Raw genomic sequence first — 13,778 nt, forward strand, 5'->3', positions numbered from 1 at the left:
AAGGGACAGTAACATAATTTGTGAATATTAATTTGAAACGAAAGACATTGGTATAGTGCAAAAAATCCTTTTATTTAAACCTGACAAGTTGTTAGGCTGTGCTTCTTGTACGCAAAAGCATTGATAGAACAGTAGTATTAGAAAGTCAACAGGTAAGCGATTGCAGAAAGCTAAATGAATAGAAGCAAAGTTCAACAGAGATTTATAAGTACAATAAGGACTGTTAGCAGATATTGTACACAACTTTATTAACATCATTTCAACATGGCTTGGCAAGGCATGACATCCCTGGTGTGAGATCAGGGATTAGATACTGGTATCGCCTAAAAAATGGGTTGATCTACTCAGATTCTGCCTACCTATGTTGTGAAACAAGACAATTGAGCCAAATCAAACAGGCTTGAGAAGTGTTGATTTTGTTAAGCAAGTGTGTAAAGAATATGTAGCATAAAATGTTAGGTGTTAAAAAGTTACATGTGATTAAACTGCTTATGCCCTTTTTCTAAAAGGTATAGATATTTTGAAATTGAAATTCCACTGGTAGCATTATACATCAAAATATATACACATTACAAGGGCGGGGTGTTGAACCATAATACCTTTTTGTTACTGAAAAAAATTTCAATACGATTCTTGAAAGCTGGCTTTAAATACATTGTCCCATTTGTAAACTTGTTTACTTACTTACTCCCTATGAATAGGTAGGAAAACTAATTTGTATTGGCACTAATATTTAAAATTTCAAACAATACCCAGGCAACCCTCATTATATTGAGGTTTCAATTCTGTAAGGTGAAATAAACAAAATTAAGCCACAACGTAGCTGAACTGAGAGGTTGCAGCTTGTGTCTAGGGCTATATTTTACCGACGTCAGATTATCTCACACAACAAGGGGCATGTCCTCTAGATCCCTGGGAACCTCCAGACAGGAGTCCATGGTGCTGGAGCTCGGCATATAACAGGCCTTCTCCTGAGGATCAAAAGTCATTGCTGTGGCCCCTTCCTCAAGTCCTGCTCCGGCCTCCTCCCTTGCCTCTTGTATTTCAGCCTGCTTGTCTTCCTCCATATTGCTGTCGGCTCTCACCTCCTCAAGCATGACACTGGCATCACACGGACCGACCAGTCCCCCGACATCTGGCTGGTCAGTGCCCCAGTAGCCTGTACCGGTCACCAAGTCCATGTTGGACCGAGAAGTTCGGGGGGCATAAACCCGGCGCTGAAGGTTGCAGACCTGGAATGCAAGTACCACAGTGGCAACTAGCAAGCAGACAATCAGCCCCCCTGCTGTACCTATAGCAATCAGACCCATCTCAGTGTCGATCAAGCAGTCACCACGAGTGCCATTTGTGTCTGTATCAGAGTTTGTGTGGTCATTGGTAGTGAGGCTTGGCTCCACATCAGGGGTTGAGCTGCCAACATGACCTACTGTTGTGTGCGAATAAAGCTGCGTGGTTGAAAGATGTTGGTCTGCATCCGTTGGACAGAATGGTAGCTGGTTGAGCAGGAGAAACAGCCAGAGAGAGGTTCTGGTGCCTTCCATTATGATCTGAAATTGTAAAAACGAATTCAGAAAGAGAAATAAAGTTCAGAAACAACCTTACAGACTGCAACTAAACTGTTTAATGTAAATGCAAGTGTGACAATTAGCTCTGGGCCCTGATGAAGCTACTACTTAAGTACTCACATAGAGTCATTACAAATAATTAGGACCAGAAAGTTGATTCTACAATTAAGTTTGCTACTTATTGATTTTTCAATTATATTCACTAAAATATTACTTTTCAGTGTGATCAAAGATGTTCTTTTACAATACTTACTTCAAGTAGTCTTATTTGAGGTCTTGATGGAGGGATGCAGTGAGATGCCTTCTGCAGTCAGACTCTTGAGATGCTCTGAACTCACTTCCTGACCCCCTTTCTGTGTCTTTTTCTGGTCTGGTTATTTCAGGGCCTTCGGTTTGATACCACAGGTGCTTGAGAACCTACAGGAAATGAGAGACAAAAAATAAGTATAGTTCATCAGAAACCAAAATGGCTTTTGTTAGTGTCACATGTTATGCTATGAACACATTTTAGGCAGGCTCATGTGTATACAACTAACCGCATACACTATGATGCACCAATTGCTGCAGATGGCCTGAATATTAATTTGTACTTTTCTGAAATGTTCCCCTTTCTTTAGGTTCAAAACTGGCCAGATTAATGGTGACTTGCTCATCTACCATGTCCTCCTCACCCTCAAACCCTACTACGCTAAGCCCTACGAGATAGTGGTAGACTTAACACATGTTGGACCTAGCAATCGCTTCAAGACCGACTTCCTGTCCAAGTGGTTCGTCGTCTTTCCTGGCTTTGCCTATGAGAACGTAGCAGCTGTTTTTGTCTACAACTGCAACACCTGGGTAAGGGAGTATACCAAGTACCATGAGCGGCTCCTGACGGGATTGAAGGGCAGCAAACGGCTTCAGTTCATTGACTCTCCTGCTAAACTGGCTGAGCACATCGAACCGGACCAACAGAAGCTGCCTGCAGCCACACTGACCCTGGAGGAAGACCTTAAAGTGTTCCACAATGCCCTCAAGCTTGCCCACAAAGACACCAAGGTTTCAATAAAGGTGAGGAACGAGCCATAGCAGTTTGTACTAAAAGAAGATATGCATACTTGAAGGCTGAAAAGGTTGGATTAGTGAAAGTAGGTACTGATAACAAATGAGAGCAAACCCTTGGTTTCCTAAAACATTGTACGTTTTCTTGCTGATCAGGTGGGCTCAACAGCAGTTCAGGTGACCTCAGCTGAGCGGACACGTGTCCTTGGCCAGCCCGTCTTCCTCAACGATGTCTACTATGCCTCAGAGATTGAAGAGATCTGCCTTGTCGATGAAAGCCAGTTCACACTCACAATGGCAAACCAGGGCACTCCGCTGACATTCATGCACCAGGAGTGTGACGCCATTGTTCAGTCCATCATCCACATCCGGACACGCTGGGAACTGTCGCAGCCTGATTCCATTCCACAGCATACCAAGATCCGCCCGAAAGATGTTCCTGGCACTCTGCTCAACATTGCTCTGCTGAACCTGGGCAGTTCTGATCCAAGCCTCAGGTCAGTCCTTCAGGGCATGTAGAGTTACTCTCACAATTTTTGTTGAACCAAGAAAAACATGTTTACCTAAGCTGTTGTGAAAAAAAAACTTGTTGTTGTCCATCCTACATCCAGGTCTGCGGCTTACAACCTATTGTGTGCTTTGACCTGCACCTTCAACCTAAAAATAGAGGGCCAGCTGCTAGAGACGTCTGGCCTCTGCATCCCAGCAAACAACACCCTTTTCATAGTCTCCATCAGCAAGACTTTGGCTGCCAATGAGCCCCATCTGACACTGGAGTTTCTGGAGGAGTGCATTTCAGGCTTCAGCAAGTCCAGTAAGTCCTCTTAGTAGGGCTAGGCCATGTGGCCTTAAAATAATAATGCAAAATTTTTAGGCTGTATCATGAAACACAATATAAATCTTGACGCTTTGAAATCTCATCAAAAGCCTTTCATAAATTTGAGGACTGGACGACATAATCAAAAATCATGATGTTTTTGACCAAAAACCTCAATATCCACAATGTAGGGGATGACCAATAGTACTCTCACAAAATATTAAGCCTGTAAGATTTTTGATCAATAATTCTCAGTAGATGTGGATATAATGACTAAGTGGGTAACACAACAGAACAATTTCTGTGATTACAACAACATAAACCAGAACAAGCAAATCAACGTAAGTCATATAAAAATTGGTAATACAGTGTGTGTTATAATTTGCAAGTATTGTGTGTGTTAAACAGGATCCAATATATATACCATAATGCAACCAATGGCATAATCTCTTTAGACCTTCCCTGCTCGGTAAATGGAGCTCCTCCATTCCACATCTCCAGGTCATATTGCTGACTTCCTGATAATCATGCGAGTAAACCACAAGATGTGTAATTAGTGTCAAATTTCTATTGCAGGTATTGAGCTGAAACATCTCTGCCTGGAGTATATGACACCGTGGCTGCTCAACCTGGTCCGCTTCTGTAAGCACAATGATGACGCTAAGCGCCAGCGCGTTACTGCCATTTTGGACAAACTCATCACTATGACTATCAATGAAAAGCAGATGTATCCCTCCATCCAGGCTAAGATCTGGGGTAGCCTGGGCCAGGTGAGTCTACCACACTAACAGCTTGGTAAGTAAAAACTTGGACTTGACTTCTAACTTTCTCCTTGTCTTCAGATAACAGACCTGTTGGATGTAGTGTTGGACAGCTTTATTAAGACCAGTGCCACAGGAGGCCTGGGCTCCATCAAAGCAGAGGTCATGGCTGATACGGCAGTGGCTCTGGCTTCAGGGAATGTGAAACTGGTGTCCAGCAAGGTGAGACTCTCTACTCTGAGCTAGTACATTCTGGAACACATCAATAGAGTTACCTTTACTCAACTTACATGTTATCATGGATATATTTTGTTTATTGACATCTGAGCACCCTATTCAAATGATCTAAGACTTATTTAAAGTGCAAAATTTGGGACACTCACCTTTGCTGTCGTAAAAGGAGGAGGACCAATCTGTTTGCATTAGTGAAAGCCAGCCATCCTCCTGATAAATACTGAGCTCCATCAGCGCTGTCTAAAAATATTTATTAGAAGTTGAGTTGTTCCGTCTGGAGAGTTTCCTCTATTCTGTCGGGGTTAAAACTACAGCTTTTTGTTTTGCTGAATAAATATGCCACTATATTTGCTGCAGTGACATTACTGCACACATTTAAAGCGACTGAAAGCCGCCTCTCCAATCAATAGAGCAGAGTGTACTGTGTACTATATTGTAACGTTCTGTGCTACACTTAAGTTTCAGGGGAGTTTTTTCTTCCCCTCTGCAAGAATGATAATCATTAATCCATGTTCAGAATTACTTGCCTCAACATTAGAGGTGGGAAAAAAAATCGATATTGCAATATATTGTTGTGCTCTCTGTCGCAATAAATAATCGATACACTGACGGCAAATATTGATATGTTATTAACACACATTATGGATTTGCCCCGTTGTCACCGTCAGTACTTAATCTATCCTGTCCTGTTTGTGGGGGCGCTAATCCCATAAATGAGGGTAAAGTAGGCGTAAGCAGCGGCTGGTGAAGAAGACGAGTTACCAACAGAAGAACAGATTCAAGAATGGCGAAAAATATGAACAACGAAAAACAAATCAAAGACCCACCCGCAAGTTTCCACTCCACTTTGGTTTTTACGAGGGGGGGGGGGGTTTAACGAGAAGACCGCAGCAGCCCACAAACACCCGCTATAAAGCAGCTAACATTGAAAATGAGTATAGCGGGCAGCGCCGCTGTTCCACCGTCTGGAGAGAACCCTGAGCTGGACACATTTAAGTGCATGAACATTGATAACATGTCTTATGTAAACCAGGACAGTGCTTTCTGATACTGAAAAGTCAGTAGCAACTTGTTTTATGTAAACTTGGGCCCGTTTTAGTTTAAAAATAGCTAAACAAGATAAGAATAACGTAAAAATTAAATGAAATATTGAGCACATTTCAGTATGCAACCAATTATATGCAGAGTTATGTTCACCCATCCAGTACCTGGGAAGTGGGAACATTAAAGTGCTTTGGGTCAACCTGGACACATCAAGGCATATTAAAATTATAGAAAATAAAATAAAATAAATGCAATAGATGCATAAGACGTTTTCCTTTTTATGGGAATTTTTTCTTTTTCAGTCACATATCGTGATATATTGTTGACGAAATTTCTTGCAATATATCGAATATTACAGATATCGTGTATCGTGATATTATCATTATCGTGGGCCAAATATCGTCACAGTATCGAATCGTGAGTTACTCGTATCGTCCCACCCCTACTCAAGTTGACATTTACACGATTATTGTTATAATAGTTGAGCTGACATATTCAGGTAAGCACAAGTTCATATGCATAATGCTTCACCAGTGTGTATGAATTGATCTGGATATGAAATGTCAGTAGTGAGAAGAAAATACAACTTAAGTTTCTAAAGTTATAAGATGGAGTCCTCTCTGCTTCTATGCTTTACTGAATGAAGTGTGTGACAGCTCAAAATAATATATAAAATATATAAGATGAAACAATATTTTCCTCTGATTTCACCTCACTTTTAACATACATTCCCACTCAAGAAGTGGTAAAGAAAACACTTTCTACAGAACAGCACTCTGTCCAGCAGAACCAGTTTCACCCCAAACCATATTTGTGCCTTACTCGACCTCTGTATGATGACCACATACTTCCAGTACAGTGAAAGTTTCTACAGACAGCAGCACAGCTGTACCATGAGCACGGTGTCCCCAATAGTGGCCAACCTGTGTGTGGAAGAATTTGAGAGCAGAGCCTTAATAACCTTCAAAGGAACTGCTCCTAGCCACTGGTTCAGGTATGCGGAGGACACCTGGGCCAAAATCAGAACAGGGGAAGTGGAAGCCTTCACAGAACATATAAATGCTGTGGACAGTAACATCAGGTACATACAGGAAGATGTCAGAGGAGACAGTCTGCCCCTCTTGGACTGTGCAGTACACATTGAAGAAGCCTCACTATTGAGGTGTACAAAAAAAATACACACACAGATCAGTACTTGCTGTTCGACTCTCATTACCCACTGGAACACAAGCTTGGGGTTGTCATAACCTTAAACCATTGGGCTGAGACCGATCTCAAAAAGACAGAGGGGAGGAAGGAACAGAAGCACATCAATGGAGCACTAAAAACCTGTGGCTACCCAAACTTGACCTTTGTTAAAACCTCTAAAGCATCCAGAGTAGACGGAGAGGAGGAGACAGAAAAACGTAACAACATCATCATTCTTTATGTCGTGGGAAAATCAGGAGGATCTTCAAGAAACATCCTTTCCCGGTTCACTTTGAAACTACGAACACGCTGAGGCAGAAACATGTCCATCTTAAGGACAAAACACCCAGGCTTAAACAGAGTAATGTAATTTATGTTGTGCAGTGCAGCCAGGACTGCACAGATTTGTACATTGGGGAGACAAACAAACCTCTCCATAAATGAATGGCACAACACAGGAGGGCCAAGCCCTCAGGTCAAGACTCTGCTGTCCACTTACATCTGAGGAGGAAAAAGAATTCCTTTGAGGACAACAATGTAAACATCTTGTCCAGAGAAGACAGATGTTGTGAAAGGGCCATAAAAGAATCCATTTATGTCGAACTGGAACGACCATCTTTGAACAGAGGAGGTGGCCTAAGATATTACTGATCACCCACACATTTTCAAGAAACTGAGGCCATGTCCACATGTACCAAAACAATCTCTCCCCCCGTCTTCCTTGGCATTGTTTCAAGAATATTTGTGTCCAAAAGGATCACTTGAAAACGACACAGCACGCTGTAGTTCATATTCCAGGCCTAAAGGTAGCACTTGAAATTCACCAAAAACGTAGAAGAAGAGACGGAGCATGTGCAAGAAGATGAAAATGGCTGGTCGGTTGTCCATAATCCTTTTTTTGCTCAGCGTAGTGGCAGAGCAGCATAATATTTCACCTTAGTAAACCCTGTTAGGCTCAATATCTTCTGCGGCACGAACACAAGCATGTAGTCCGTTGTTGCTGTTGTTGTTACAAGACGTCGCGCGGTTGAGAGGTCGAAGGCTAGAGGTCGAGGGGTGGAGTGATGGCGTCATCGATGCACGAATTATGATAATTTGCTGTCCACACGAGAACGCAGGTGCAGTGTTTTCTGATTTTTCCAGCCCTGAGACCAGGTTTCAAAAAAGTGCGTTAACAGGCACTGCGTTAACGGGATCCATGTGGATGATCGGCCAAAACGATGCAAAACATGTGCGTTTACACAAAAACATTTCCATGTGGATTGCCCCTGAAACACCTTCAGTTACCTACAATACAGCACCTAGAATTACCATGACCTGGATGACTGAGAACCTTCATCAACAAAACCTCTGCATAGTGTTATCACTCAGTACATTTTGGTCATCTCACCCATTCTCACCCTGAGCAAACAAACACACACCTGTACTCAGGTAACCCTTGACCATACATTACGTAGAAACTGAGATCAGCCCTTCAGTTCTCAGTTGCTTCTACTATAAATGCTGCTGTTCAACTATGCTACAATAAAATCAGCTTGTTCAATTAAACTGCCTTAACAATATGAGTGATTTCCTTCTCAGGGCAGTGTCATAACATCTGCTCCTTTAAAGTTACACACACCAATATGTCTTGCATTGTGTTCCCCCTTTTTTTAACCACATTTGCAATAAGGTGGGGCAATTTTACATTTAAAGCAACTATCAACAACAAGAATATTCAGTATTAGCTGCTACTACACCTCAACTACTTCTGTCTCTATGTGCCAATGCATCAACTGACACAGTATGTGTTGCACTGATGGGTGAGGTTTCACTGTGGTTGAGGAAGAAAATGACTAAGCAGCAAGAGCAAACACTTCCTAACCTTATTCTGGCCAAAACACAGAAATGCCCTGGTATGTTAAGAGGTTAACTGAATTACTGTAGTTCAGTGCATCTCTGCTGTGCCACTGACAACTTCATATGACACAACAGATAGAGCTGGCATGGTATTACCTCCACTTTAATCTTAAAATGCACCAGAATGCTTGAATTTTAAAAATGCCTCTCAGTCCCCAGCAGTTTGGTTTCACATCCCTTCAGTTTTACTTCCCTCTTGAGATTGCATAACTGAATACAAATGCCACCATTTTCAGCTACCTAGGCCAGTTTAACATAGTATTTTAGGCAACATAGCTGTAACCTGTACTTGTATCTTGAAATTTTATGGCTGACCTGATATAAGATCTAGTTTGAGTAATACATTCTATATTATTAAAGAAAGTGTTTCACTTGATAACTCCAGCATTGGCAGGATTTTATCATTTATAGCCAACTGACAAGATCGATCAATCAACTGAACTTTTCCATTGGTAGCTACGCTCAATACTCCCACCAGTAGTTTGACACTGTTGGGAGAAATACGTGTTAAATGCAATAATGACTTACTTACTTAGGGAGAAATAAGTCCAAACCTGTAAACCAGTCTTTAGAGTATCCAAAGAGGCAAATTCCTCCAATCACTACCCATCATCTGTGTGCTCTGGATCTAAATTCAGCCCGCTACTGAGATAAACAAACACAACATACACAAGCAGACACAATAGAAAAGTCAGGCCCTGGCTCCTATTATGGCAGACAACAGTACTACACTGAATAGTAGCCATTGTGAAGATTGTTGACTGAAAAATCCAGTCAGTGTTGAAGTTTAAATGCTCCGCCTCTTAGTGACTTTCTATAGTTTTACTAAAGTAAAATACTGAATTTATTTTAGGATTATTGAATTAACAAGTATACATGTACACATACTGTTGGATGATACATGAGTGTTTTTCCTGGTGTTATGCATAGGGTCACAGTCTGATGTCATGGTAGGACAACCTACTGAGCACAATGAGGCCTTGTCTGCTGCTCTTGAACTCTTTGTCACCCAAGAATTGAATAATGCTATTTTCTAACTGGCACTAACCATAGCCATATTGTCATATGTATCAGCTCCATATCCAAAAAGACATGCAGTGCTAACCGCAGTTATTCTCGTATTTGTCAGTCAGTCATTTTTGCGGCTTGCTTGCTAATTAGGAAAAAGGTGCTTGGGGTAATTTATAATTAATAAATTCCCAGTAAAATTGGTTCAGTCGTTTTAGACAATAAAGAAGATAAAATTATTCCAGATTCATATATTTTAAAACGGTATTTAAAACTTAACTCTACACTATGTTTGGCATTCACTGAGCAATTTAAACTGCTCATCGATAAAGGTTCTACGAAACATCTGCCCAGATTATTTCCCTGCTCTGTCTCTCTTTCTGCGGTGTGATCTTTGAGTGTAGCTGCTTCGTACTTTTCTCAGCTTGCCTGTATGTTACTGTCCACTCTTTCATTGATATTGCAAATATGTCCAAGTGCATGTAGTAGTTATGTCAAGCAAAAACAGTCATCATTACGGAGCAAGCTAAAGCGTCCTACCAAAGCCCCTCACCCAAACTAGAGATGCACCGATCAGGATTTTTGGGGCCGATCACCGATCACCAAAAGCAGTATAGATAGAATTACTTTAATGATCCCAGACTGGGAAATTATTTAAATTTCTATCTGCCGATCCCGATATTGCCGATTACCGATCACCGATCACCGCGTCGAATCCATAAATTCTTCTATATTATTGTCTTGTATAACTTTAATAAATTTAATTAATGATTCTTCTTACACAACATTGACATTGTATTATTAAGTATAAAAATTAGGAGATGAGAAAGTATCATGAATTGACCACCGTTTTATTGCAGGCGGAGGCAATGTGCAATATTTCACACTCTAGAGACTCTCTTAGAGACAACTTGGACTCAGCTTACATAGAGTAACTGTAGCTTACTAGTGGGAATGCATGCAGTCAGGGTGGGAATTTTGTCATTTTAGGGGCAAGTCCATTTGGCCTTCAGTTTTTTTTTCAGGGGCACCAAGACCACATGACAGGGCACAAAGGCCGCTGGGTAAAATGTGTTGATTTACCTTTCAGACTGACACCATAACATCCTAATTTATAATAAGACATGGATTGTGTATTAAAACATTTTTTTATACCAAAATCAAGTTAAAGTTACATTAGAAAGTAGTTTTTGTTAAGTAGGGTTAGGGTGAGGTGGGTTTTGTGACACCACACTGAATATTAGTGTTATTGAATATTCCTCCCGATAGAAATTCCCCAAAATTATGGCAAAGCACATTTTTTCCAAACAAAATTTTTTAGAATAACCAGCAGGAGACCACTGATGTGTGGAGTGATTTTGGTGACACTACACTCTGAATAATAGTGAAGTTATTGAATTTTTTGTAGTTTCTCTTTTCAGTGTTGCACTTTGTAGACGGTCCCTGCGCCCTCGTCTCACAGCCGGCTGATCATACAGACCAGAGTTAATGTCCAGCCGCTCGTTTTGATTAACATACGGTTGTAGCTCGTTGTCTTCCTTACTACGGTAGAAAAGAGCCGTCGTTTGTGTTTTAACAAGGTTTCACTTATGAGTTATTGATCCGGGAAGTTCGAATCTGTGAATATATTTCCAACTTTACCGGACTAAATCCTACCACATAAGTCAGTTACGTATCATGTCAAAACCGGCTGCGCTCGCTTTCGCACCTGTGCTGTAAGTTTCGTACTTCTGTTTTGAGACGCTGCTGCTGTTTGAGAGGCTTTTATGGAGCCAGAACGGTGACTTTAAAATTTGGCATCCAAAAAAAAAATTGGCATTGAAAACAAAACCAGTACTGAAAAAAGAAACATTGTCATTGAAACATTTGTATTGAAAACAGTTGTATTGGCATTGAAACAAGTATTGGCACTGAAAAAAGAAAGTAATTCAAATAATTCAAATCCGAAAATCTTATCATTTTATTTTATTGGGATTTTTTTGTATTTTTCAATGACAATCTTCAGATTTTTTCTTCATGTCACTTTTGTTTCAGTGACAGATTTTTTTTACAATGTCAGTTTTTTTTCAGTGTCACTGATTTTCAGTTTCAACTTTGTGTCACTGTTTTGGCGTCGAGAGGGAGGGGCCTGAGGGGAGGGGCAAGTAGAGCGTGGTTTGCATATCATTTGAGAAGGTAATGGCAGCAGCCTGCAGAAAGGCGGGGCTGGACGGCCTAGCCATAATACACCATTTAGCGCCCGTGTGCCGGCCGTCTCTGGGCAACACGGAGTCCAACTACCTCGCGGACTTTTCTGCATGCTCTCTCCTGATGTGTCCAAGTCTCTGTGTATCTGGTTCTGTCCCGGAGCTCCCGAGCCCCGCTTCTTTATGCGTATGGAGTGTGGTAGTAGTACCGGGCGCCGAGCACGGAGCATTAGCCACAGTTAGCACAACAGTAGAGCCGGGGCTGCAGCGCCGACAGCAGCGCTCCGTCTGCTCCCCGAGCTCTGTAACACCGCACTGCGAGCAACAGGCTGTTCTACTGTTATGCTAACTGTGGCTAATGCTCCGTGCTCGGCGCTCCGGTACTACTACCACACTCAATACGCATATAGGAGCTGGGCTCGGGAGCTCCGGGACAGAACCAGATACACAGAGACTTGGACACATCAGGAGAGAGCTTGAAGAAAAGTCTGCGAGGTAGTTGGGCTCTGTGTTGCCCAGAGACGGCCGGCTACAACGGTATTATGGCTGGACTGTCCAGCCCCGCCTTCCCGCAGGCTGCTGCCATTACCTTCTCAAATGATATGCAAACCACGCTCTACTTGCCCCTCCCCTCAGGCCCCTCCCTCTCGACGCCAAAACAGTGACAGAAAGTTGAAACTGAAAATCAGTGACACTGAAAAAAAACTGACATGAAGAAAAAATCTGAAGATTGTCATTGAAAAATACAAAAAAATCCCAATAAAATAAAATTATAAGATTTTCGAATTTGAATTATTTGAATTACTTTCTTTTTTTCAGTGCCAATACTTGTTTCAATGCCAATACAACTGTTTTCAATACAAATGTTTCAATGACAATGTTTCTTTTTTCAGTACTGGTTTTGTTTTCAATGCCAATTTTTTTTTTGGATGCCAAATTTTAAAGTCACCGTTCTGGCTCCATAGGCTTTCACGTGAGATCATCGTGATGATGAGACTCCACCTGCGCGAATCGCGGACTCACTGAAGTTACTGTGAGTGACTACTGTGCACTCGGGTGGCTGTAATTAAAGGCAAGCTCGCTACGCTGACTGGGCCAGGGGCACAGAGGCCACTGTGGCCATACGATGAGTTTTTTTTTCACGGGGCATCAAGGCCAAAGTGCGGGGCAACGGCGGCCATGAAATTCCCTCCCTGCATGCAGTTAATGCACTGTCTTTATACTTAAACGTCATCTGATCGGCCTGATGTGATCTATTTTGAGAACTCCGATCAAATACGATAGGGGCATTATCGGCCGATTGCGATTGGTTGCCGATCGATCGGTGCATCTCTAACCCAAACCATACAGAGTATATCCAACATGTGTGAAGATGTCTGGCATAGTTAACCTCCTGTTGTGGGTTGCATGTGTGAACAAGCAAATATGGACAATATCCTGATCTGATTCTCTGAATATTGTCCAGAGATCCTTTGTTAAAGGAGCTATATATACTGTACCTGTCAGATATTCATCCCAACCTCATTCTTAAATTTTATATTCATCTCCTCCACCCATGTCTGCTGTGTTCATCAGAAATCTGCTTTTGCGATCTGATTTAAAGAAAAAGGGAAACTGGTAACTGGATAAAAGAAAAATTGCCTCCAGGTATTTAAAAGTGCTTTCTAGAATGATATGAATTTATAAATATAGGAAAAAAGATACAGGTCAGCTGTGTAAAAAACCACTGTCTGTGGCTTCCCCCAGTCGCTGTAATTTGATTTGCAAGAATCCACTGCTCCTGGATCGACACAACCAATCAGAGTCAAGGGGAGTGGCTGAGGGAGTGTCAATCATTCTCATGCATACTCTGTTAGCAGCCCCCCTTCCTTGTGCAGCGCGTACTGGGCAGTGCCCCTCCACCGCACAGGTGCACCGGCTCTTACCTGGTTAGATACATTTAAGTTCAAGCCCAAACTGTAACCAATAGTGGAAAAGCAACAGGGCAGAGAAATGCCCCACCATTGCCCCGTCTAAGAGAAGAAATAAGAAGACT

General features: G+C 41.8%; 2 protein-coding genes across 10 annotated transcripts in view; one reads left to right on the top strand and one right to left on the bottom strand.

Annotated features, from left to right (window-relative positions):
• nf1a (neurofibromin 1a) overlaps positions 1–13,778 on the top strand; it is a 145,937-nt gene that overhangs the window by 108,080 nt on the left and 24,079 nt on the right. For all 6 annotated transcript variants that reach the window (XM_030404119.1, XM_030404165.1, XM_030404137.1 and 3 more), the window contains 5 exons: positions 2,183–2,615; positions 2,763–3,103; positions 3,218–3,420; positions 4,000–4,193; positions 4,266–4,406. In XM_030404119.1, coding sequence (XP_030259979.1) covers positions 2,183–2,615; positions 2,763–3,103; positions 3,218–3,420; positions 4,000–4,193; positions 4,266–4,406 — 1,312 coding nt within the window. The remainder of the gene's footprint in view (positions 1–2,182; positions 2,616–2,762; positions 3,104–3,217; positions 3,421–3,999; positions 4,194–4,265; positions 4,407–13,778) is intronic.
• Positions 52–9,413, bottom strand: LOC115573410 (uncharacterized). Of its 4 annotated transcripts, none has more exons than XM_030404203.1 (3): positions 9,082–9,413; positions 1,819–1,982; positions 52–1,562 (listed from the first exon to the last, which is right to left on the bottom strand). In XM_030404203.1, the coding sequence occupies exon 3, from the start codon at positions 1,539–1,541 to the stop codon at positions 882–884; it is 660 nt and encodes a 219-aa protein (XP_030260063.1). In that variant the 5' UTR covers positions 1,542–1,562; positions 1,819–1,982; positions 9,082–9,413; the 3' UTR covers positions 52–881. The 4 variants fall into 4 exon arrangements, with proteins under 4 accessions (XP_030260063.1, XP_030260077.1, XP_030260069.1 ...); XM_030404217.1 differs by having other exon boundaries at positions 52–1,547; positions 9,078–9,413; XM_030404209.1 differs by having other exon boundaries at positions 52–1,547; positions 9,104–9,409.

The sequence above is a fragment of the Sparus aurata genome, chromosome 2 (genome assembly GCF_900880675.1).
Source record: "Sparus aurata chromosome 2, fSpaAur1.1, whole genome shotgun sequence".
NCBI lineage: Eukaryota > Metazoa > Chordata > Actinopteri > Spariformes > Sparidae > Sparus > Sparus aurata.

Bases quoted from the DNA above. Each gene is read 5' to 3' on its own strand.
- LOC115573410 (XM_030404203.1), bottom strand. From the start codon at position 1,541: ATGGAAGGCACCAGAACCTCTCTCTGGCTGTTTCTCCTGCTCAACCAG.